Here is a 24,673-nt window from a genome sequence, read left to right on the forward strand (position 1 = left end):
TTCAACATGCGCGGCACTCTCATCTTCGCGGGCTCCTCCTGCCCAGTCCTCACTAATCAGATATGTGAGAACCTGGGCATGGCTCCTGCCCAGGCGGAGCTTACCCAATTTTCCAATGTAAGCTGAAAGTGCGCATCGCTGGGCCGTCGACCACCAAGGGCGGGGGAAACGCCGCGTTCTTGCTCACAAACTCCCCATGATGCCATCACGGGGAGAACAGCAGTCGCGGCCGCTCCCACTGCCTTGATTGGATCAATTCCAACTTTGTTTGGACTCCCTGTTGAGGCTGACCCGTCACATAAAAGGGCGAGACGAGCGTGCGAATCTTGACCAGCGTCCGCGAGAAGGATGTCTTTGTCGTCCAGTCCGGCAGTGCCAAGGTTAACGACACCATCATGGAGTTGTTGATCATGATCTCGGCCTGCAATGGCGGCTCAGCAAACAAGATCACTGGTAAGCTAAGTTCTACTCCCTCTCACAATCGTCTTATGGTGCTAACGCAATCGCTTCTCAGCTGTGCTTCCGTACTTCCCTTACAGTCGCCAGTCGAAGAAGAAGTCCCACCGGGGTGCCATCACAGCAAGAATGCTTGCAAACCTCCTCGGCGTGGCCGGCGTTAAGCACGTCATTACCGTCGACCTGCACGCTTCCCAGATGCAGGGCTTCTTCAAGTGCCCGGTTGACAACCTCCACGCCGAGCCTCTCATTGCGAGATGGATTCGTCACAACGTGCCCAACTGGAAGGAAGCTGTTGTCGTGTCCAAGAACGCGGGCGGAACCAAGCGTGTGACATCGCTTGCAGACGCATTGAAGCTCAACTTTGGCATGGTCACAACAGAGAAGAACCGAAAGGGAACCAACATGACATCGAGCATGATCATGCACCACCTGGACAACCTCGATCGGGAACCCGTGTTGGAGACGACGCGTGAGCCACCCAGACCTTCCACACCTCCCGCTGCACCTGGCCGAGCTGCCAGGGTTAGAACAGACGCACACGGTTCCCCTCAGTTCACCAGCGCTCCGAGATCCCACCCCAGATCGACGGACGACCGGCCCACGACACCAACCCAGTCCAAGCCTGGCGACGGGTCGGTTGACGATGAGGAAGAGGAGGGAGATGCGCAGTACGATGATCGTCGCGCCCATGAGGTTACGCACGGTCGATTGGTTCAGGGTCACATAGTGGACGACGACTATCCATCGCCAGCTGCATCGACCGTAAGCGGCAGTGTCCAGGGGGATGACCCCATGACGATGTCTCACGCATCATCATTCTTTGCTCCCGAGCCCCATGCCCTAGGAGGTTCCGGAGACGCGGCCCCGGAGTCGGATGAAGAGGATGAGGTCTTGAAGGACCCCAAGGTCGAGCACATGATCACGTTGGTCGGCGATGTCAAGAACAGAACCGTCTTCATCGTCGATGACATGATCGACAAGCCCAACTCGTGGATCGCCGCTGCCGAGACAGTCGTCAAGAAGGGCCGCGCAAAGAAGGTCTACTGCATGGCCACCCACGGCGTGTTTGGCGGCGACAGCCTCGACCAGCTACAGGCGTGCGAGTGCATCGATACCATTCTCGTGACCAACAGCTTCCCCATCCCCGAGGATCAGGCCAAGCGGTGCCCCAAGCTCGTGGTACTGGATCTCTCCTTCCTCCTGGCTGAGGCGATTCGCCGTAACCACTACGGCGAATCAATCTCCCCTCTGTACCAACACATTCTGGACTGAAAAGATTTTCCGGCGAGAGAGCGTGCAAGGATTGTCTCGGTTACAGTTCGCCTAACACGGCTTCTTTTTCTGCTTTTTCCTATCTTGGACTGGCTCAGGGATTCTCTTCTTTTTATTGAGTTCCAGTCTGTGTGTGGCATACTACGGGGGATAGGGGGCATTTCAGCGCGGCGTTCTGGGCTTACACCGGCAAAGAGTGGAATGGCCAAAGATGGTGGCAACCAAAAAAAAACATCACGCGTTCCCAAGGAGACTTTGGTAGGTCTTGACAACATCAACACAAAGCATGGTCAGTATTAGACATGAATGATGAAACTTTGATACCTTTTTCAACCGGGCCGTCATCCAGTATGGCGTGTGCGCGTGTTCCACTGATATACCTTTTTCTCATTTTCTTGATGGGAGACTGGGGTTGCATTCGTTGAATCACCCTTTCTTACCTTTCACACCAACGATGCTGTTTTCTGAACAGCCGGGGCTCAGTTCATCCCAGAACAGGCCTTGAACGGAGCGTTGGCAGATTAATTTTCGACTCAAAGAAGATCCCTCTTCCGGTCGTCTTCATGACGGCCACAGCCTCCGGGACTGGTGGGAGAGGGATAAGAGAAACCTTCGAACATCTCTTCGAGTGATATATGTGTGGATGAATGACTTGATCATAGTCGGATACATATACCGACTTTCTTCTTTTAGTTTCCTCTTTTGATAATAATACAAATCAACTTCCAACCTTTTTTTTTTGCCTTTTCGTGACATCGTCCCATGAGTACGTACAGACACGCATACCGCACACTTTAGTCCTTCGTGACGCCCCTTACCCGGAATTTTGGAAACACAACGTCGAGTTCGTCCACATCTCTCGAGTAAACATAGCAAAGTTTCCTCGCTCCCTACTCAAACAATTCCCACCCGTGAATCTCGTCCAACAGCTGCAGATACGTGCTCTTCTCGCCCTCCTCCTTGACGGCCGCAACATCCTGAAGCAGCTCCTCGCCAAAGTTGCCCGCGCCCGCGGCCTTGATGATGCGCCACGCACGGCGGAATTCGTCGCGGATGGCAACGATGCCATTGTGCGTGACCGTACGGGCGACGTTGTGGTCTAGTTCAAAGGGATCTTCGATGGCGAAGAGATAGCGGTGCCGGACTTCCTTGACTTCGCCATTCTTCTGCGCCGCTGCCGATGCTGCCGCGCTGCTGTCGGTTGAGGTGGTGATGGTGCCGCTGGTGGTTGTCATCGTCGTCGGGGTAGGCGGGTCGATGGGCGACTTCAGGGTCATGTGTTGTCCCTGCAATCCGGGGAGAGGACCGTCGGTGCTCGGGGAGTTGGCGGTGGCGGCGTTGTTGGCGTTGGGACGGTACTCGATGACCGTCTTGGCGCCCGTCCAGCCCTTTTCCGTCTTGGAGAGTAGGCCGCCCGGCGAGCGGATGCTGAGGACGTCGCGGCCCCAGTCGTAGCCTCGGCCCGGGTAGGTGCTCATGGAGCCGTTCTGGGCGTAGTACTCGAAGAAGCCGCGGAGGAGCTGGCCGACGGAGTCGCGGTTGCCGTTGAGCTGGTTCATCTGCGCGAGGCGGAGGATCTCGGCCTCGTCGCGCCAGAAGCCGACGAAGCGGCCGCGGCAGATGATGTTCTCGTCGCGCAGCGCAGGGGAATTGGAAGGCAGGCCTTCTGGGGAGGAGGCGGGGGCCGAGGGCTTGGAGATTGGGGCAGACGAAGGGCTGGACTACGTTGACGAGGTAGTGCAGCATCATGAGGACGTAGCCGTAGCTGCTGAGGGTGCCGCGGTACGGGGTGTTTACGCCGCGGACTTTCGCCCAGTGCTTTACGAAGAGGACGAGCGGGCGGACGCGGGGGTCGGTATGGGAGTAGCAGCGGAGGAGGAGGGTGTTATGCAGCGCGAGATGGGCGGCGAAGTTGATGTCGCACTGGACGCCGACACCGTTCTTGGGGAACTCGAGCTTGTCGCGATAGGGGTCGCGGGGTTGATTGATGGCCATCTTGGCCGGGTCCTTGAGGTCGCGCATGCGCTTAATGGTCTCCATGTTTTGCTTGGTGACGGGGATGACAAATTCGTACTGGGGGTCTTGGACGTTGCTCTTCCGCATGGGACCGCGGAGGATCGAGATGTATTCTCTTACGTCGTTCTCGATGCTCGGGTCATACAGGTGTTGGTCGACTGCCTTTTCGAGTTCGAGTGCAAGTTGTAGACTCTTATGGCGGCGCACGACGGTGAGGAGGCTGAGTGGTCCGTTGGTGGTGTCGATGAACTCGCGTACACTCTTGCGAGTGGTGCTCGGCCAGATACCGGTCGCGTACCTATCGATGATGAGTTGTTTTGCGGCTGTTGCATCAGGGTCGCTCCGGGGCCTGAGATTGGCGAGGATCTTGAGGGTCCTCGCGTGGTACCCGGAAGCTGCTTCAAACTGGCTCTGTTCGAGAGTGAGCAGCTGCGCAATGGCAAGCTTTTTGAGCTTCTCCAGGTGCAACTGTAGATGCTTGCTGTACGTGAGGGGCTCGATGCCAAAGTGCTGCTGGTTCTGGAGGGTCTTCCAAGACGCAATCAAATTCCGAGTTGCATCATCTGTGTCGTCTATGCTTCCAATTTCAGCCTCTCTCTCGCAGAGCATTACAATCCTCTCGCCTTCCATCTGGGCGTACACGCCAGCCAGGGACCGGTAGTTGAGAACATTGGGAATTGTTTTGAAAGATAGAGACAGGTAGTTTGAGAGTCTGTGTCTCAGCGGCACATCGCGGATACCCTTCAGGAACGCTTCGCAAACCTTATTGAGTAAGTCGTAATCTTCCTCTACCAGCTCGCGACAGTTGGAGAGAGTGACATCTCGGCCTCCCAATCTTCTCAAAGTCCGCTTCGCTACATTATAGTAAGCGGACAGAGACTGATTCTCAGGCTGGTAAATGGCCGGCACTCTGGGGTGGTTCAAGTTGGAGTCTGCAGGAGACAACTCGTCCGTCTTTGAGTTGTTTGGGTCTTCGATAGTTTCATCCGTCATTTCTTTGGTGTGGGTATCAGCCGTCTCGTCATCGTCTGCAGCATCTGCATGGTCGGTATCCACGATGCCCTTTTCCCACTTTTCACGCTCTTCCAGGAGATCCTTGAGCAGCTTCGCGGGAGGGCTCTGACAAAGCTTGATGATTGGTACTCTCGTACGGGTCAGCAAACGCGCGCCAAGGCCGATTTCGAGGAAAGCCTTCTCGATGAGCCTAGGTATCGCGGAACCCGACTCGTCCGGCTGAGGTGTAGAGAGGGGTGAGACCAGACCGAGATCCATATCTGAGGCTTTCGTTGCGAACCCAGAGGACAGACTGCCGAAGCACTTGAGTTGTACAGACGGCGGGGGGAAGTTCTCCAGACCATTTTGAGTCGCCTCATATTCGGCAACTGCAGCCTGGCACACTTGTTCGATCTTAACTCGAAAGGCTTCCTTCTCGGCGATCTCTCCTCTTTCAATCTCTGCGCCGGCAACAAGAGTGTTGCAGAGGCTTTCCAAGTAGGAGGCCTGGTTTTCCAACTCCTCGGGCCGGACTGGGTGGTGTTGACCACGGGGGCTGTAGAGCTGGCCATGGTTGCTCCGTGGAAAACGCGGTGAACCGTGCTCTTGTTGACCACTTGTGTTCTGGTCATGCTGGTATCGGTCAGAGTTGGCGAGGTGTCGATGTCCGTTCTGTCTTGGGGAGCGAGGTGACATGCCGCCTGCGAGGTGAGACGGCCTATGGTGCAGGTCTTGGTTATGATAAGTCTTGCCTGGTCGCCCTTGAGGCGGGAATCTAGGATGCTCGTGAGGGTAGGAAGGAGAAGGCCAGCCTGTGTAGGGTCGTCCAACCTCGGTAGGTGGGGAGGGTCGAGTGTCAATGGGAATGGACAGCTGAGCATTCATCTGTCGTCTCTGCGCCTGGTTGAGTCGCTTTCTGCCCACTTTAGGCGAGGGTGGTGGTTTGCCATTGACCCCGGCTGAAGCTTCGGAAAGATCTCCATGGGGTTGAAGATGATCGTTCGGTCCATTTGCTGGGATTCCGCCGCCGGGTAAGTGCGCGGCTGTTCGTGGCGCATCTTGGACCTGAGGCTGGCCGGTTGCTGGAGTACCGTTGGTGAGAATCATGTTTCGCAACTGGTCCTCAAGCCCATTGGTCTGAGAGCCACCAAACTGGCCCATGCCGGAGTTTCTGGTACTATTATTCATGGTTATTGCTGCTTGGAGGCGTTATCATCCGAGACGATAACTTGAGCACAGCTAAAGGAAGGGTGAAGCTTCTGTCAGAGTTGATGAGATGGGTGCACTGAAAATAGGCGCAGAGCATTTACCTAGTCAGACACGTCCAGGACGCATGGCTTGGACAGTCGGATGGGGAGGATTGGGGATTTGGTTGACAGAGATGGAGGCAAGTAAGATGGTTGTGATTGGGAAGCTTGTATTCAGTTTCCGATTGGCGATCACCTCATTCATGTATGTAGGTGGTGTAAATGGAACTTCAAGTGAGGTGGAAGCTTTACGTGGGGAAGTAGGTACATTCCGCAATGAGGGGCTACAGTCTCAAACTTGTGGCGCACTGTAATTGTACTGGTACATGCAGCAGGTCGCTCACTGTACACATACCGTACGTAAGGTAAGGTAGTGAACTGTGAAGCAAGGTACCTCAGGTACCTCCATGTGGATAGCTAAAACCAAGAATTGTGGAATGAATTGGATGCTTACTATTTATCTCACATATTTTGCGGCCTTCCACAGTCTCCCGTCGTAAAGTCATTGACTGGATTCTCCTATTCCCCCTTTCAGAACAGCAAACTTCAAATTCCCCTTTCTTGACGTGCTATCGGTATCGTGCCTGGACTCGTACTTATTGCCTGGGTTTTTACAAATATATGGACCAGTCAAGGGCGCGCATATTGATAACGGTTGACGTTGTCAAGGCTGAACATCCTATTAATAGTCAATAGAAATAAGGCATTGATGTCGTGCTTCAAGCCAGGGGCACTCTGCACGCATGTAAGATTAACTCCTTGAAGTAGTTGAAGGAAAGCTAGGTTTTTTGTTCATTGCAACATCTGTCCTTGCTGTTGAAGCTACTAGGTGAGGTACGGCAAGTTAAGGACAGTCAGTCCATCCCAATGACGTCCTACCTCAGTGAGGCTTGCCCTTTCCAAATGCGGTTCCACAGCCACTGGCGAATTGTGAGGCACTGAGTACGACCGGCCCAGAAAAGTACCCAGCACGCTGGGCTTACTTTTGGTTGATTCATTGGCTACAAATGTACCGCGCACCAAACTTTTGCCGGCAAACTACAATCAAGCCTGCACCTGAGGTACCTTACCTTAGCACCGTCTCCGCCTAGCTTTTCTGCAAGCTCTCCAAGCTGCCTGGGCAGGTGCGCCTGATTTCTGAGCGCGCCTTCCAATCGTCCTTCCCGTATGCACCTCATCGTCCGGGCATGCTCTTTGTCATCACCTCGACCTCTTCATCTTCGCCAATTCATCCATACTTATCAATTCGCGAGTACAAAACCGCCGATCGAGCTAGTTCTCGAGACTTTTTGGCGGATATTGATATCCAACTCTCTGTCGCATCACCGAGTCTACCGTCACCAGCCATTCTCTCTTGCGCCGCGGTCCTAGGCAACTGTGCAAGCCTCGCTCCTGCCTACGCTTTTGACTTGCGCTTGACAGAGCCTGCTTGACGACGGGAAAATAAAGCATCGCTCACTATAACCATCCCGAGACAACAGCCTGCCGGAAGCACTCTCGAGTCTCACGCGCCCGCTGACAGCATGAGCGCGCCGCCACCAGGTCTGCCCAACGGCCAAAACCCGAATGGCCTACCTGGACAGCCTGGACAGCCTGGACAGCATGGACAGGCTCGTCCTCCGATCAAGCGACGGCCCAAGGGTGATCCCCTTGTTGCCCGCAAGCGACCTGGAGCTCCGCGACCGGCTGCCTCGCGTCCCCCTCCAGGCTCGCTGCAAACCGCCTCAGGAGCTCGACCATCTGCCGGTGGAACAGGCCACCACGGCCTTCAGCGACCCGAAACCGAGGAAGATATCAGAGCGAAGAGAGCGGCAAACGGAGGCTGGCTCGACCCCGCGCCCCAGAATGTCAGGGAATTCAAGATCGTTACGACCAAGAAGGCGTTGAAAGATGGTGTCAGGCATCACGTTATGAAACTCTCTTCCGCCAAGGCCGAGCTCGAAAGGAACGGCATTGATCCCACAAATCAAGATGAATTCACCCGACCTGTCACTCTTCAACGTCGCGACCCACGACAGCCGCCTCCCGGACGTGAAGTCAAGCATGAAGAGCCCGAGCCACAACCAGTTGATGAGAAGGAAGCCGAGCGTTTGGCACAACTCAAGGCCGAACGTGAGGCTGTTCGAGCTGTGGAACTCGCCAAGAGTGCACCCAGTCTAAAGGATCCTAGTCTTGATAAAAAACCCAAGCCGAAGGAGAAGGAGAAGGATGTCCAGTTCCACCGCCAGCCTCGGTCGGAGAAAGAGAAGAAGCAGCAAGGCTTACGATACGAGGAGGCGCTCCCTTGGCACCTGGAGGATGCAGATGGCAAAAACGTCTGGGTCGGATCATATGTCGCGCCTCTATCCGAGACCACCGTCTGCTTTGTTGCTACTAGAGATGGCAAGTTTGCGGCGATACCTCTGGAAAAGTGGTACAAATTCACTGCGAAGCCCCATTTCAACACCATGAGGCTGGAAGAAGCCGAGGCTTTGATGAGTAAAAAGACAGACATAGGCCGATGGTACATGCGCGACAAGCAAAAGAAGAGTGAGCAAGAAGAATGGGAGGCGACCAGACATGCTCTGTACGGTCCTGCGAGAATCAAGACAGAAAGTAGCACCTTCAGAGCTGCTTCTCGGGAAGAAAAGCAGGACCATGACGAGATTGACATGGAAGGCGACGAGTTCCAGGATGATGACGAGAATCCTGGCTTAGACGTGGACAATGATGAGGATACTAAGGAGGCCACTGACCGTATCCGTCGAGATCAAATGGGCGCCAATCTCTTTGGCGAGGCCGACGAGCGCAGAGTAGAAAAGGAGTTGAACGAGATGAGGAAAGCCGAGGAGGAGCGTCGCAAGGAAGGAAAACGAACCACCAAGGCACTCATCAAGAGAGAAAAGGAGACTATTTACCAATCAGATTCGAGTGGTTACGATCCTTTCGAGTCTTCGTCGGTAAGATACTACGAGAAGCTGTCAGTTCATTTTTTGACTAATCTCATGCACAGAGCGACGATGATTCCGACGAGGAAAAGAAGAAGGAAGAAGAGAAGGACAAGGATAAGGATGAAGAGAACAAGGACAAGGACAAGGATGGAGACTCCAAGGATAAGACTGCGTCGGGCGTTTCTTCCAAGGGTAACACTACCCCGTCTGGCCGACAGAAACATACCGATGCTCTTAAGAAGGGCAAGTCTCTGAAGCGTCCCGGCTCTCCCAACTTGTCGGAATCTAGTGGCAACGAGTCCTCTCGGAAGAAGCTGAAGCAGCATGCCGCGGCTTCTGTCCATCAAAGCCGTTCGTCTACGCCTTCAGGAGGCTTGAAGAGCCACCTCAAGGGTGCCATGAGCGACGGCGAGGCAACTGGAGGAGAGATGTCAGACGGCCAGTTGAGAAAGAAGAAGATCAAGCTCGTTGGCAGCGGTGCAAGAGGCACGCCAGTCGGCTCGAGGGCCGGTAGTCCTGTCCCCGCAGCATCCGGTAAGCACATGGATCGCGCTTCTCAATTGTTAGAGTATATGCTAATGCAGTTCATAGGCTCCAAGCCTGGTTCACCAGTTCCCGAGGGATCGCCCGCGCCCCGTGGTCCCATTCAAGCTCACGAGATTGTTGATGCCCTTCCTGAGCTCCCTGGTGGTATCAGCATTGGTAACCTCATGAGGAGATTCCAGGGACGCATCGGCGACGGTCCTGGCCAGATGGATCGCAAGGAATGGATCAAGTTGGTCAAGGAGAACTGCGCTTACGGATCCGACAAGATTCTTCGTCGCAGACCTTAGGCGGGAAAGCCAATATTGTAGATTCTGCTTGCGCTGAATCCATCATTAGGGTGGAATTCGTCGATGAGGAGTAACCCACCGAATTGTCACCCTTTAAATGAGCAACTTGGATTATCTCACAGGTGATAAATGAATGGAATGAGCACAGTTTGTTTTTCCAGTAGGGTGTATACGGCTCACGTTAGACTAGTCGTCTTCGGAGATTCCCAATGAAAGTCTAAAAGCCGACTGCATATCTTTGGAGCATAGAAGTCGCGAACAAACACATCCCTAGCTAGTAGTAGAGGAAAGGCGTAAAGTTAGCAGGACGCTTTTCGAGACAGCACATAAACATGCTCTGCGAGTGTACTCTACGCCTCGTTGCCAACCTTTCACTGCGCTGATGAAACTATTGTCATTTTACAAGATCGCCGCGCATTTGAGTTGTTCAGACTCAGATTTTGATCGTCATTCTTGATCATGACTGAAAGGCCGCAAAGGCAGATAGTATTGGATATCCAGTGCTTGAATCCATCGCATTCCGACGCCTTGAAGACCAATGTCAGCGTCTTAGCGCGATCATTCGTCCATCTGCCAGGCGTAATCGAGGCCCTTGTTTCGCTCCCTGCGATTAATCGCCCTAAACCGTTCCCCTTCGAACCCATTACTCCTATCGACGCCATCCCACCTATACCCGGCTTGATACCGTAGCGATTTGGCGGTGCAGCACCAGCATACACCGGCCGCCTCTTTCCCTTTTTACCCTTTGCCCCTGCACCACCGCCACCACCCGTCTTCTCACTCAAAAACTGCGCCATGGGATCGTTCCACCGCTCCTGCTCCTTGAGCTCGTTATTCATCTCCTCGTCGTCCGCCGTCCGCGCGAAAGTCATGAGCTTGGCGTCCTCGAGCGCCTCCCTGCGCTTCCGCGCGTTCTCGAGCTGCACGTCACCCTTAGGCGCCAGTTTGGCCAGCCGTTCTTTTTCCTCGGCCTCGAGCGCAAGTTTGCGCGCTTCCGCGCGCTTCATGGAGACGTCGACGCGCCGGCCCGTGGCATCACGGTAGACCGTCTCCTCTTCCTTGCCGTGTTTTCGAAGTTTCGCGAACTCGGCTTCTTCGGCTTGCTGGCGGCGGCGGAGCTGTGCTGAGACGGCGGCGGCGGATTGGAGGCCTGCGTGTGTGCCGTCGCTCATTTTGACGACGTTGGCGTTGGTAGCTTCGTCGTCGCCTCCTTCTATTACGGGCATCTCGTCGTCTGCGTTTCTGGCTGCTGCGTTTTCTGCTGCTGCTGAGGCGAGGATCGCGTCTGCTGCGGCGGCGCTGTCGTCATCGTCATTGTTGCCAGCAGCGCCTTGTGGTTTCGAGGATGCGGCGACTGTCTTCCAATTTGATTTCTTTGTCTTTCTGAACTCTGCTGAGGTCCCTGATACGAGGGCCGGTCCTGATTCTGCGTCGTCGTCTTGTGCGGTGGAGTTGCCCCAGCCGTTGTCGTCGTCGTCTGCGATGATGAGACCTTGGGTCTCGGTGGGTTGTTTGCGCTTGCGCTTCTTGGTGGGTTTTGGATCTGCTACTAGGTAGCGTGTTGCGAGATATGATGAGAGGTCGGAGGGCATCTTCGGATGTTGCCTTTGCAGGCACGAGCAGGTTGGGAATGGACGTCTCTTGGGGTGGTTTTGGTAGTATTGAGCAGAGCTATACTAATTGTCGACACTGGAGGCAAGCTAAGACTGAGGTACCGACGTCGTTGCACATCGAACAGATGCACGGACCTTGATGGACCAGAACCAGAAAAGCAGGGGCCGCGGACCGTCAAGGGTCCCCCCACTCTCCCTCCTTCCACGAATGGACGTGCATGTGACGGGGCGCTAGTTACTTATCGGAGGGTTGAGTGGTCTCTCTCTCTCGCGAACCTGACAATGACGGCTTCTGGCTTGTAATTAGGCCAACTGCAGCGTACAACTGTGGCATCGTCGCGGAGCCAGTCTTTGTACGCCAACTTTTCTCTCATGCTTCACACTTTATGTTTGCTGACCTTTTTCTGAAAGTCCTAGACTGCGCCGAACATTCGTTGATTTCTGCGATCCTCCGCCGAGCCCCCTACTAATTACGACGCCAAAAGCCATCGGGCGGAGTTACGAATGCTCCAACACCACCGAACGCCCGATATATAAGCCACTGGCTTCTACTCATCCGACAGGATCAAGGCACAGGGTATCGGTCTTCCCCGACTGATACACCTTTCTTAGCCTTGATCATGCAGTCCCCGGACAATGAGGCCTCGCCAATCGAGTCGCTTCCCGCCATGCCCATGGCCGCCTCGACTGGGAGACCGCCCAAGAGGCAGTCTGTGCCCGAAGGCCACCCGCTGGCACAATCCGAGGTCACCTTGCCATACCGAAGATCCAACCCCTCTGTCGCGCCGCTCTTCGCTTCCACTTTGACGCCTCCCGGATCACGATCAGGGTCCCCCATGGGACGAGGCTCCCCAGCCCGAAGCACAATGTCCGGCTCCGTCTTTGGTGGACCAGCAGCTCGCTCGCTCATTGAGAATGCTTCCGACAGCCCCGGCGACCCGCGCAACCTGATCATGAAAGCCTACGTTCCGCATGTTGCGATTTACGCCTCTCCAGATACCGAGGAACTCGCGGCCGACAAGGGTTTCAAGAACGGATTGTGGGAGCTCCTGCGCCCTTTTGGAGAACAGGTACAGGGCAAGGTCACCATCAGAGACAGCAACGGTGCGAGTAGATCGTGGGAGGACTATTCGGTTCGGTTCACCAAGTTTGGAGACAATATTGAGCAGCCTGGTTCGAACGCCTCGCAAGGCACGCAATCTGCGGCGACCAACGGACAAGGCGGATCTGTCTCAAAGTCGAGGAGTCACTACGACGACGTTGAAGCTGTGGTAGACAGCCACCTGTCTTACGCTGAGGAGTCATTCCGCAACACCCCGCACCACGGATTAACGAGACAGGGTCTGGACGTGGAGGCCACCTCCCCATACTACTCATTATACCTACGGAGACTGTTATCAGGCATACCCGTGTCACCTCATGAGACCTTTGCGCATCCAGTGGCCTGCGTGATTGCCATCAGCTCGCGGAGTCCATCACCGATAGAAGATCTGCGCAAACTTTACAATGACACGAGCACCGGGGAGAACAGACTGCCAGTGTGGGTAGACGGAGACTATCTTCGATACTACGTTTTGGTACATGATGAAGAGCGCGACGACGTCACCCGGTCACTGGCCTTATTTGATCAAATGAAGCGTCATCTCGGCCTACACTGCCATTTGCTACGGTTGAGAAGCACGCAGAGCGCAGAGACCGATGATGATAGCATACCTCTGCCGCGGAGCGACTGGATGTCGGCAGCCGAAGAGCTAAAGGACATTCGAAACAGTGAGGAACGAGAAGACTTTGAGGATCCGACAAGATACATCTTCGAGTCGGATGCCACGGCGATTCGCACCTTTGTGAGAGAGATGGTTACGCAGTCCATCATACCTACAATGGAGCGCCATGTATCGCTGTGGAATGACCAAGTCGCATCTCGTAGGAGGGGAATTACGGGAAGGTTCATGAACCTGTCGCGAAAATGGGGAGGCTTCGGCAGCAGCTCGAGGAATTCCGTCGTGGGAGGCAGCGGATCATCGACCGCTTATGACACGCTTGGATTCTACCGACCAGACGCTTCAGAAGCCATCATGCGAAAGCTAGCCGACTTCGCCTTTATGCTCAGGGACTGGAAACTAGCACACTCAACATATGATCTCCTGAGGTCCGACTTCAGCGACGCAAAGGCCTGGAAGTATCACGCAGCAGCCAACGAAATGGCCGCCGCCAGTCTCCTCATCATGCCGCAAAATCTGCCTTCGAAATCCCGCGTCGAAACGATCGACCAGATGTTGGAAGCCGCCTTCTACTCTTATTACACACGTTGCAGCTCTCCGTTTGGAGCACTGAGATCCTTGACGCTCGGCATCGAGCTTTTGCGGCTTAGGGGCGGCAGTAGCGTTGACGATGCCGTGAGATGGGGCATCCGACTCCTCGACTCCAAGATCCTCGGTCCTGTCGGCGATGCTCTCATGAAGGAGCGACTCGCCGTCTGCTACGCTTCGAAACCAGGCGTCGGTTCTGGCTCATGGGGACACCGGAAGCGAAAATCGGCCATGTGGTGTATCCTTGGTGGCGAGGCATGGGATCTACAACAGAAGTACATCCAGTCCCAGCGGTGTCTCAATGAGGCCTCGCGGATCTACTCTGAGCTCCCACACGAAAATGGTGTCTCCAAATTCAGCCTTGCCAACGAGTTCGTGGCTGGCCTACAACATCAGCTCGACGAGAAGCTCGATATGGATGATGGGACTGGAGGCGACGAGTCTCCATCACAAGACGTAGAGGAGGTTCTCGTTGAGGAAAGTGAGACTATGGATTTCAGGTCAAGAAGGACGAGTATGATGGGTCGTGGAGGAGCTCCTGGCGCAAGCCTTGAGACTGCGCCATTGCATGAGGTTGCGTCCCCTGTCAAAGAGAAGGGTGATGGATCGGTGCAAGACGAGTTTGGCTAACACAACTTGGGCCGCTTGGAGCGGTGGAGGTGCAGCGACGGGTGAACGATGTGATTAGTAGATGCGTTTACGAAGCGGATCAATAGCATTTACGACCACTCTCCCTGCCTCTGAGAGTCATTGTCCTTCCATTGTGATTGTTCATTTCTTCGACTAAGAGGAACTCTATGGCAGAAGGCAGACAAAGTAAGGCAAGCAGTCAGAAGTTGTGTCTGCTCCTTCTTCGCTTGTAATCCAATAGCACATTTAATCCATTCATACGTTTAAAAGCCATCGTTGTTTCCCCTTTACATTGGCTGCCTTACTCATAGTTAGACCTGATGCTCAAGTGTTACATACCTTAAATGTCGCTTGATGAGGTGGTGCCTTCTATCCATCGCCATGGAAGGTGGTTCTCAGTACGTACCTGCACTAGCCCCTGCTAGAGGTCAGGCACCTGGACACACTTGTCACTCGGGAGTCGGGGACCCTTGGACCCAGCAATGATCTCACCAGCAACCGATAGGAGGAAGGCAGCGCTGAACCTGCCCCGATAAGGCAGCTTCCCCCACTGTCCCGCCAAAGCAACTGTCTCTCTATTGCTTCGTTTGGGCTTCGTCGGGAAGTTTCTAGGTCTCAGCGGAACACGACGATTTTCGTTTATACATCTCTTAATTGCCTTTTCCTTTGCCTGTTCGAAGTTCATCCCTCTCCCTCGTTCCACCTAGACTCTTTGAGGAGATCCCACTTCCTGGGGACCCGAGGTCGAAACGCCGATACATACCTTCAACAGAACCGATTGTGAGAGCTCTCGGCAGACCCGACATCACACGGCCCAAGATGGGAGAGCTTGCCGACTTTCTGGTCGAACGCGACCAAAATTTTCGGAAGTATATTTCCCCTTTCCTCGTACCCATCTATAAACCAAGCCTCGAGCTTCAGCAGTACGCTAACAACCTTGCCTGCGCAGAGCCCGTTTACCCGCACTCTACTCCGACTTCCGCCCACAACGAACCCTCAACCCAGACGGCTTCCAAGCCAACGTCAGCGCATGGCGCCAGGCCCTCGCCCGCGCGGCATGGGAAGGCCGGATCGCCTCACAGCTCTCGGCGCCGAATTTGTTAGTGGTCAACGTCGACGAGCAGCTTGTGCGGTCTCTCGAGAGCAAGCAATTCGGCCGCCCGCTCGCGCTCGGCACCGTTGTCAGGGAGGCCGTCGCCGACAAAGACCTGTACCCGCTCGACGAGTTTACTAAAACCAAGGAGAGCATCTATGCGGGCAAGACGTGGGCGCAGGTGCCGTGGAGCGTGGTTTCGTGGGCGGCGGGACAGTTGTTTGGGGGCAAGTCGACTTCGGGCGAGGATAAGGTTCCGCAGGGGCGGTTTGTGGTGTTGAGGAATGTCGAGACGACGGCGAAGAGTCTTGCGGAGAGGGTTACCTCTGCGGATTCGAGGTTCGACAGGACGTATACGAAGTCGCACTTTCAAAAGACGTTTGCGGACGCGCTGGTGCAAGATCGGAGGTTATCTGAGACGGACGTCGATATCCTGCTCATCTTCCTTTCACGGGACAAAGGGATCGTGGTCTACGACGGGAAGGTGGTCAAGATCAAGGGATCGAGCACAGACGAGGACGACACGACGATCACAGAAGAAGACGCCGCCGTCTCGTCGCTAAAGGAACTTATCGCCGATATGAAGCAGCAGACGACCCTCCTCACGGCGCGCGTGGACGAGCTCGCGGCAGCGGCCAAGGAAGCCGTCGTCAAGAAGAACAAGGTGGCCGCGCTGGCGGCGCTCAAGTCCAAAAAAATGACCGAGGCGTCGCTCGAGAAGCGCTTCGCGACGCTGAACCAGCTCGAGGACGTGGCGGCGAGGATACAGGAGGCGCGGGACAATGTTCAGCTCGTCAGCGTCATGGAGGCGAGCGCGGGCGCGCTCAAGGGGCTCAACGAGAAGGTTGGCGGCGCGGACCGGGTCGAGGACGTGGTGGACCGGTTGCGGGAGCAGATGGGCGAGGTGGACGAGGTGGGCAAGATCATCTCCGAGGCTGGTGCCGCGCCTGTGGTGGATGAGTTTGAGGTGGATGAAGAGCTTGAGGCTATGGAGCGCGAGGAGAGAGAGAAGGTCGAGGCGGCGGAGCGGAAGGAGAGAGAGGCGAGGGAGGAGAGGGAGGCTGAGGAGACGAGGAGGAGGCTTGAGGCTGAGATGGCGGACTTGAAGCCGCCTGTTGCGGAGCCTGTTGAGAGGCAGGGGGCCAAGTCGCCGACGGGGGAGACGGCGGATAGTTTGCAGAGGATGGGGCTTGAGGAGAGGGAGCAAGAGCGGGAGAAGCCGATGCCTGCGGAGTGAAAAGGCGTCACTTCACTTATGCCCACACAACAGGCATTGTACTAATGAATTATTGGGTGTTAGATCACGGCGTTTTTTGCTTGTTTTTGTATTAAAGCAAAGTCTGTATATCTTACAGTCGGCAGGGTATAGTAAAGAAGAACGCGCTATGCCATGCAACTACCACGCAGAATGTCACCGCGCCTCCTGACCGCTGGGTATCTGAGGCTCTGAGAAGCCTTCTTGTAAGTAATATGTCGATGCTGGGACCTGGGGTTTGAGCGCTGGATTGTCAACCTGCATCATGGATCCCGGGGGACCGTCCTCTGGGCCGCCTTCTCTGGGGGTATCTGCTGGAGGTTCCGTCAGATCAATCACCGCGGGACCTGCACCACTGTCTAAATCCACCTTGGGAGCATTCGTCTCCGCTGAAGCAGCCCCGCCATCTTCCGATTTTGGAGTCGCCGTCTCCTTTTCCTCTTCCTCCTCGCTCTTAGGTTTCGCCTGGGCCCTGGACTTTCGCGCGTTGGCAATTAAATCCTTGAACGAGGTATCATGTTTTGCCGCCCAGGCGACGCCATCAAACTCCTTGTCCTTGACCGCGACTCCCGGCTTCACAAACATGGCCGCCTTGGAGCCCTGCGTACGCTCCCACACGTCGAGATCATGCAGCAGCTCCGTCCTCCGCTTCGGTCGCGCCGAGTCGCAGTTTGCGTTCCACAGCGTCACCCATTCCTTGTGTCTCTTTTCTAGTTGGACGCGGCCGCCTGTGACGGAGAGGCCGAGGTCTGACATCTTTTTACGCAAAGCGACGTCTTTCAACATGGAGTAGGCGAGGGCGGGGAGACGTTCGGGAGCAGGGTGCGATCTGCTGGGGCCGGCGCGGCGGGCGGGGGTGTTTGGTGTCGGGGTACGGCTTGCGCTTGCGCGGGCTGGGGCTATATGGTGTTGTTGTGGCGGTGGTTTCGAGCCGTCGCAGGTGTCGAGGTGACGGAAGACTTGGGCTTCCTTCATGCGTGTGCTGCATATAGGGCATGGGACCAGGCCGTCCTCGGGAGCTGGGAAGAAATATGTGTTAGGAGGGTTGTCAGGTGGAAGAAGAGCCATGGCTTACCAAAATCTGCGTCCTCTGACTCGTTGTCCTCCTGTACTTCCTCCATCTCGTCAACCTCATCGACCTCGTGCACCGGCGCGGCCGCAGTCTGTCCAGATCTCGTCCTGCTGAGCCTCGCCGAACTCCTCAGGCGCTTGGTCTCTGGCTGCTGATCACCGCTCTCCTCCGCCAGCCTCCTCTTGGCTGCACTGCCGCTGGGTTCTCGCTGGTCACTCTGACCCGCCGTCCTCGCAAAGTGTAGCGTATCCTTCCTGGCCTTGACAAACGAGTCGACTACCTCCTCGAGAGACCAATTACTCCTCAGCTTCAACTCCTGGTCCGAGGCCCGGCAGAGAGGGCACTTGCCGTCGTTGGACAAGGCGCGACGGATGCAGAGAGAGCAGAAGGTATGGCAACATGACGTTACCATTGGTGTCTTGAAGAAATCCTTGCAGACCTGGCATCGTAAGGAGGCTTCGACTGCTGAGAGGGCGGGGAGGGGTGTAGAGAGCCAATCTGTCGAGTCTGGGACGTCCTCGAAGTTGTCCGCCATTGTTGGGAGGGTTTCGTAACAGGACCGAGGGCGAGTGAGTCTAGTTGGTTGCGATCGGTACTCTCGGGGCACAAGTCGCTTGGAAAGACTTTGTGTGCCTGAGCTGGGGATTTGAGTGAAGGTCTCGAACAATGGAAACAAGGGTGTCCGAAGGCAAAGGCGTCAATGAACTTTTGGAGACGATGGGAAAGTCGCGTCGAGTGGCGCGCTCACTGGGAAAGTGTCAGGGATTTGAGGACCGGGGGTGTAGAGTTAGTGGATAACGTCACCAATCGCCCTCGTCTGAATGGCTCTAGCAGGGGGGTGTGCACAGAAAATCAATTAAGAGAAAAGGGTGGGGTCGCGTCTTTGTCTTGGCCCGACGCGTCTTCTCAGAGCAGGTAGCTCCCTCACCACCTTGTACCTTCTTCACAAGGAACCATCGTGACAACTCCCTGCAAAAGCTGTCACTTTGTCCATTGACGAGCTTCAATCATTTCACCTTGGGCCACTTCGCAGACTGTTGGAGGAGCAATCAGATCACTTCACCATGGACGAATACAAAAAGTATCTGGCGGATCAGATCCTGAGTGAGGAGAAAATTGTAAGCTACGACATTCCCACGGGGGGCATTAGATCAGTGCTCACCAATCTCCCAGGTCACATATCGGAGCCTCAGCAGGGCACTCAAAGTTCATGTCAACACAGCAAAGGGGTCAGTTCCTTGAAGCTTTGTTCCTTTGACTAGCGCAACAACTCCTAACCTTTTGATAGAATGCTCTATGACTTCCATCGGTCACAGAATGGGATGCGCCCTGGCACGATCCATGCAACCTATCTGATCTATGGTACTCCAGCAGCACAACAGAAGGTCCAAGATGATGGCGATGTTGAAATGGCCACTTCGCCCCCTGATGTCGAAACTTCTGAAGATGTTGTCACCCACTCCCTGTCTCTTGTCCCTGGCGACCTCTTGAAAGGTGATTAGAACACTTTCGTTTCTGCTGTTTTCTCCCATCACTGACCTTTTTTAGACACTCTGGCCACTTACGAAGAGGTTACCTCATTCCATATCTACAGCCTGGCGAGACATCCCACTAGGGTAAGCCCCTTTCCTCCTTCCTCTAGTGACACCGTTAATCAGTGCCCCAGGACATGCAACTTCTAGCAGACGTTCATCAACAAATCAAGGAGCAGTCGACGAATGAGAGCGCAACCACGGCAGCGATATACGGTACCATCACCAACCCCAATGTCCGCAAACGCACCCGTCAGGGTAGGGGGCCGGTACCTACACCTGCTGCTCCAGCACCGGCGGCGAAGCCTGTGAAGAAGGAAGCAGCACCTCCTGCAGTCGCCCCTGAACCCAAGGCAGAGATACCAGTCAAGCAAGAGGCCAATACGCAAACCAGAGAGACACCCGCTTCCACGGCGGCAACGAAGAAGGGCGCGGCGCCACCAGCGTTGAAGAAGAGCGGCTCGTCTGGCATTTCGGGCATGTTCGCTAAAGCCGCAGCCAAGGCTGCAAGCAAGCCGAAAGAGGCCCCGAAACCGGCACCCGTTGAGACGCCCGCGTTATCTGATGATGGCGAGGACGACGATGAGGACATCCCCGCCGCAAAGGCTCCGGTCAACTCTGGAAGAAAGTCACGAAAGGACCGTGAGGCTGAGCTGAAGATGATGATGGAGGAGAGCGAGGAAGAGGAAGAGGAAGAGCCCGAAGAGAAGGAGGAAGACGAGCCAATGGACGAGCCAATGGAGGAGGCTCCTGAGCCGGAAGCAAAACCTGAACCAGCGGAAGTCGTCTCTAGCACCGGCGACGGCCGTCGGCGTGGCAAGCGGAGAGTTATGAAGAAGAAGCAGATCATGGATGATCAGGGCTACCTTGGCAAGTTTGATTAATCTTCCCTTACGTCTTCTCAAAGCTAACACTAGTCCACTAGTCACTATCCAGGAACCTGCTTGGGAAGAGTTCTCTGAAGACGAGGCACCCCCGCCGCCCGCAAAGGTGGCCAAGACTTCATCTGCGCCAAGTTCAGGAAGCCAAGCTGCGAAGCCGAAGAAGCCTGCTCCCAAGGGACAGGGCAACATCATGTCCTTCTTCTCCAAGAAATGATTATTGCGGAATAATTTGGGAGTTCATACCAAGAGGCTTGATCGACACTTGGCAGAAAGAAAAGGGGAGAAGCGTTGTCTAATAGAAAGCTCTCGAGTTTCACAGTAAAGCGAGCTGTCACATGCAGATACCCGCGATTTGTCCAACAATTGTGCTACTAATGAACCTCATGTTAGCTATAAGTGCGGACAATTATTGCCTCTACACAGTAGATCACAGAGGTTTAAATAGCACTGGAAGAAACCTAAGACCGCCCGGCCCGGGAGCGGCACGGACGCCGGAGGTCGCCCCGCGTCACCCCGCAGTGGGCCCGAGTCGTCAAGATGCGACGCTAAAATACGCAACCCCGGTCAGAGCTCCTGCAAGGGACCACAGTGACGCTGCGGCATCCCCCAAAAGACGCAGCGGACACCTGGCTGGCAGGGAGCTCGTCGTCTTATTTTCCGCGTCAATCCAACGTCGCACATTGCTTCGTAACACGATCGCTTTTTTGTTTCTGTTCCTAGACCCTACCACACTCTCTCCACACTGCAAAGAGTTTCCTCGGCGACTGATACCCATGCGGACATAGACTCAAATTTTGTTCTGTTTTCCCTCCCCGTCCCTTTTCCTGCCTGGTCACATTGCTTCGCAGCCATGTCCTTGCGCACAGTATTCGATCTGCTGCTGCCCCTGGGTCTGCTGGTCAGCCAGACCTACGCAGCGCAAGAGCCTCTGACGGGCGAGGATCGCGAAGCATGCCCAAACTATGCGCAGTATTCTACATACCCCCAGTGAGTTGGCTACTCTGGCCTTGGCCTCTCCTGTTGAGACCACGACCCAATGCTAAGACTCTGTGTGTGTCGACAGTAAACCCCTGAGCGAAGGTCCCCTTGGCCTGCCCTACCAACGACCCGATCCACGATGCCGTACTTTCCACTCCGACGCCATCGAGAAGGTCATTAAGGACGTCACATCCAGAATGAAGGACCCTGATCTGGCCAGGCTATTTGAGAACGCGTTCCCTTCCACAACGGACACCACTGTCAAGTTCCACACCGATGGCACCGATACCAGATTCGTCGATCTCAAGGGCCGCAGCATGCGCGACGAGGGAAAATGGGAGGGACCGCAATCCTTCATCATCACGGGCGACATCATTGCCGAGTGGCTGCGTGATAGCACAAATCAGCTTTCACCCTACCAAGCGTTGGCCAAGAAGGATCCCGCCATCTTCAAGCTGATTCTTGGAGCCATCAACACGCAGGCTGAGTACGTCATCGAGTCGCCGTACTGCAACGCCTTCCAGCCCCCTCCTATCGCGAACCTGCAGCCGAGCCACAACGGACAAGACGACACGGTACACCCCATCTACGAACCCTCATTCGTATTTGAATGCAAATACGAGTTGGATTCGCTCGCGCATTTCCTCGCGCTGGGCAACGACTTTTACGAACACACCGAGTCCAAAGACTTCATGACGGGGCGGTGGTTCATGGCCCTCGAGACGGTGCTCAATGTCCTCGAGGAACAGTCCCGCTCGACGTTCGACCCGGAGACGGGCCGCTTCCAGAAGAACGAGTACACCTTCCAGCGCAAGACGGACGCGGGCACCGAGACGCTGAACCTCAAGGGCGTCGGCAACCCACTGAACAACGGCACGGGTCTCGTGAGGTCAGCCTTCCGGCCCAGCGACGACGCCACGATCCTCGGCTTCTTCATCCCGGCGAACGCCATGATGGCAGTAGAGCTGAAGCGCACGTCCATATTCCTCAAGGAGGCCGGCAAGGACGTTCTTGCGCAGACGGTGGATAAGTGGAGCCAGACAATTGCTGATGGCGTGTGGAATAACGGCGTGGTCAAGCATGCCAAGTACGGAGACGTCTTTGCTTACGAGGTTGACGGCTACGGTTCCTCTATCCTGATGGATGATGCGAATTACCCGTCGCTGCTGGCGCTTCCTCTCATGGGATTCTTGCCTGCGGATGATCAGACGTACAAGAACACCAGGAAGATGCTCTTGGAGAAGACTGGTAACCCCTACTACCTCGAGGGTGCTGCGTTCCACGGAATTGGAGGTGAGTTCTTGTCTTGAATGCGTCGGAGTGTTGAAACTTACAATATCCCAGGACCCCACATTGGGCTCTCCAACGCTTGGCCAATGAGTCTTTTGATCCAGGCGCAGACGTCCGAAAATGACCAGGAAATCACCGAGTGCCTTGACTTTGTCCTGAACTCTGCCAAACTCGGTTTGGTTCACGAGAGTGTTGATGTCGGTCGCATTTCTGCCTATACCCGTAAGTACTGGCGAGCCATTCGTCACAATTACCTCGCTAACAACAAGATACAGGAAGCTGGTTCGCATGTAAGATACTCGAAGGCCGACCTCTGGTGATATTGTGGATGATAATGCTGACTTGCAATAGGGGCCAACGGCGTCTTTGCCGAGACGATTCTCGACCTGGCTAAGAGGAAGCCTCATCTCATCTTCACTGACGCAAAGCCGTATACCATCTAAACGTGACATTGACTTTCGGGCACGGCGCGTCGGGTACGGAGACGGTTAATTAGTTGATCATAACATGGCGACGGTGGCATGGCGACGGCGATCTCTGTCACACCATTAGAGTAAGAAATAGCAGACCATTTGGGTGAAGAAATACAAATTTTCAACAAAAAACAAAAAGCCAGAAATCAGGCTCGATCCTCTTTACTTTAGTGAAGTAAACCGTGGCTGAGGATGAGGGCTGTTCGACTCTATAGCTGCCCCGCCATCTTCCTCAATTGACTATCCTTGCCGGGTTTGTAGATTACATACTACGTATTGCCCAGTCTGCGTTCTTGATATGTATATACCCGCGAGGTTCGCCTCGTAACGAGTGTAACTATGAATATCCTAAACACCTTAAATTCGTCTTTTTCTAGCAAGCGAATGCCAGCCTCGCTAACTTGAAAATATTTGGGCATAGCGTTCTCGGGAGATGACTCTTACCGCTGGTGATCATTGTTTTTCCGGGGATATCCTTATCGGTCGTCGTTGCTGTCCGCCTGCCTATCCCGCTTCCCTGCTCTCTCCCACCTACGGGTGTAAAGGGGAGATGTTCGTTGAGAGGCCAAGGAAACGATTGTCTAAGCAGAAGGCTGAGATGGCGGCAGCGGCGAAGTAGGAGATGCACGAGATAACCGTTGACAAGTTTAGTATCTACGTTAAGGCAATCACAGTCAGAAGGTAATACAATGCCCAGCGTTTCATAGTCATAATCAGGTACATCAACATTATTCCCTTTCCCTCATCGTCGTCCAGAAGTACACCATGAATAAGTCAGCGGCTATAGCTAGAGACGGAAAGGCATACTTTATAAATCCCTTTTTAACCCCTAGGTGCGACTTGTAAGCATGTCGTCGAGTGGAACAGAGGCTTCGAAGCCATGATTGAAACCAGGAGTCCTGGGTGTGGAAAGGTGGCTGGCCCATTAACAACGAGCGCGACAATTTGCTTGGGTACAAAATGAAAGCCGTATTAGAGACGGATACATAGACTCGGCTCCTACTTTAGCGGCGCCTTGGCTAGTAATCAAGTCAACTGACCGCGAGCCCCTATCTCACGCGTCCACTGTCAGCTGCGGTCGGTGTCTTGATATCCAGCATAAAAGAGTGGTTGACAATGAAATTTACCGGTCCAGAAACATGCCTGAGATCCTCTCTTGTGTCTTGAGAGAGCCGCGCAAACTTGATTGCTGAGTATCTATACTTCGTATATTTTGGGAGAACAATGTTTCTATGCCCGGTCATCAGTCTGTTTCGTTTCAATAATGTATCATAAACATCTCTTAGACGGCACCCTTTCATCATCGGAGCTCATCGTCGTTGGAGCACACGTCGGAATACGCCGCTGATACTCAAGGCTGGAGGGCGAGAGGAGCCGCTAATCGTCTTTTACTATTCTTGGTTCTATTTACCATTGCCTTTGGTCGCTAATACTTCGTCGTTATCGATACACACCCCAAACACCACACGGAGCCCAACCTCATTGCGCTTGCAAGTCCAAGAACGTAAGGTAGGACACGGCGAGCTTCTTATACTCCCTACCCCCTTGGAAGATCAGTAAATACCATTGATATGATCAACGTCCCTTTGAATGGGTTTGGCCTTATAATCAGCCTAGTACTTGACTTGACGATGCGTCATTTCAATCTCGTCACACAGAATCAAGCTTCTAAATAGAGAGTGCGTCGTCCTCAAATCCTTGGCTTCAATGGCAGTATATGATGGTAGATGGGCTACATACTAGTAACTTAATCTACCTTACAATATGGATGTTGACCGAATTAAGTGTCACAAA

At 54.6% G+C, this 24,673-nt stretch overlaps 8 protein-coding genes across 8 annotated transcripts; 6 read left to right on the top strand and 2 right to left on the bottom strand.

Annotated features, from left to right (window-relative positions):
- Positions 1 to 395: 395 nt before the first annotated feature.
- PRS1 (ribose-phosphate pyrophosphokinase 1) lies at positions 396 to 1,731 on the top strand (the record flags this gene model as incomplete). Its single annotated transcript, XM_065757608.1, has 2 exons — positions 396 to 400; positions 540 to 1,731. 2 exons carry the CDS (start codon positions 396 to 398, stop codon positions 1,729 to 1,731), a joined length of 1,197 nt encoding a protein of 398 aa, XP_065613951.1.
- A 1,104-nt stretch (positions 1,732 to 2,835) lies between these two features.
- N0V96_006148 (uncharacterized protein) lies at positions 2,836 to 6,188 on the bottom strand (the record flags this gene model as incomplete). The annotated part of the gene is made up of 2 exons (XM_053194025.2): positions 2,836 to 5,911; positions 6,184 to 6,188. 2 exons carry the CDS (start codon positions 6,186 to 6,188, stop codon positions 2,836 to 2,838), a joined length of 3,081 nt encoding a protein of 1,026 aa, XP_053048601.2.
- A 1,322-nt stretch (positions 6,189 to 7,510) lies between these two features.
- Positions 7,511 to 9,750, top strand: TFG1 (transcription factor IIF subunit tfg1; the record flags this gene model as incomplete). The annotated part of the gene is made up of 3 exons (XM_053194026.2): positions 7,511 to 8,926; positions 8,980 to 9,451; positions 9,509 to 9,750. 3 exons carry the CDS (start codon positions 7,511 to 7,513, stop codon positions 9,748 to 9,750), a joined length of 2,130 nt encoding a protein of 709 aa, XP_053048602.2.
- Positions 9,751 to 11,983: 2,233 nt separating this feature from the next.
- On the top strand, positions 11,984 to 14,302 carry N0V96_006150 (uncharacterized protein; the record flags this gene model as incomplete). Its single annotated transcript, XM_053194028.2, has 1 exon — positions 11,984 to 14,302. The coding sequence occupies one exon, from the start codon at positions 11,984 to 11,986 to the stop codon at positions 14,300 to 14,302; it is 2,319 nt and encodes a 772-aa protein (XP_053048604.2).
- A 381-nt stretch (positions 14,303 to 14,683) lies between these two features.
- On the top strand, positions 14,684 to 16,632 carry N0V96_006151 (uncharacterized protein; the record flags this gene model as incomplete). Its single annotated transcript, XM_065757609.1, has 2 exons — positions 14,684 to 14,690; positions 15,308 to 16,632. The coding sequence occupies 2 exons, from the start codon at positions 14,684 to 14,686 to the stop codon at positions 16,630 to 16,632; spliced, it is 1,332 nt and encodes a 443-aa protein (XP_065613952.1).
- A 174-nt stretch (positions 16,633 to 16,806) lies between these two features.
- RAD18 (E3 ubiquitin-protein ligase rad18) lies at positions 16,807 to 17,771 on the bottom strand (the record flags this gene model as incomplete). The annotated part of the gene is made up of 3 exons (XM_065757610.1): positions 16,807 to 17,619; positions 17,726 to 17,731; positions 17,763 to 17,771. The coding sequence occupies 3 exons, from the start codon at positions 17,769 to 17,771 to the stop codon at positions 16,807 to 16,809; spliced, it is 828 nt and encodes a 275-aa protein (XP_065613953.1).
- A 1,397-nt stretch (positions 17,772 to 19,168) lies between these two features.
- On the top strand, positions 19,169 to 20,138 carry cdc27 (the record flags this gene model as incomplete). Its single annotated transcript, XM_065757611.1, is given in 3 exon segments — positions 19,169 to 19,173; positions 19,365 to 19,371; positions 19,389 to 20,138. The coding sequence occupies 3 exon segments, from the start codon at positions 19,169 to 19,171 to the stop codon at positions 20,136 to 20,138; spliced, it is 762 nt and encodes a 253-aa protein (XP_065613954.1).
- Positions 20,139 to 20,988: 850 nt separating this feature from the next.
- N0V96_006154 (uncharacterized protein) lies at positions 20,989 to 22,849 on the top strand (the record flags this gene model as incomplete). The annotated part of the gene is made up of 4 exons (XM_053194032.2): positions 20,989 to 21,125; positions 21,202 to 22,409; positions 22,461 to 22,628; positions 22,758 to 22,849. 4 exons carry the CDS (start codon positions 20,989 to 20,991, stop codon positions 22,847 to 22,849), a joined length of 1,605 nt encoding a protein of 534 aa, XP_053048608.1.
- Positions 22,850 to 24,673: the final 1,824 nt, after the last annotated feature.

Source organism: Colletotrichum fioriniae (assembly GCF_027942845.1).
Source record: "Colletotrichum fioriniae strain IMI 355084 chromosome Unknown scaffold_6, whole genome shotgun sequence".
In the NCBI taxonomy this organism is placed as follows: Eukaryota; Fungi; Ascomycota; class Sordariomycetes; order Glomerellales; family Glomerellaceae; genus Colletotrichum; species Colletotrichum fioriniae.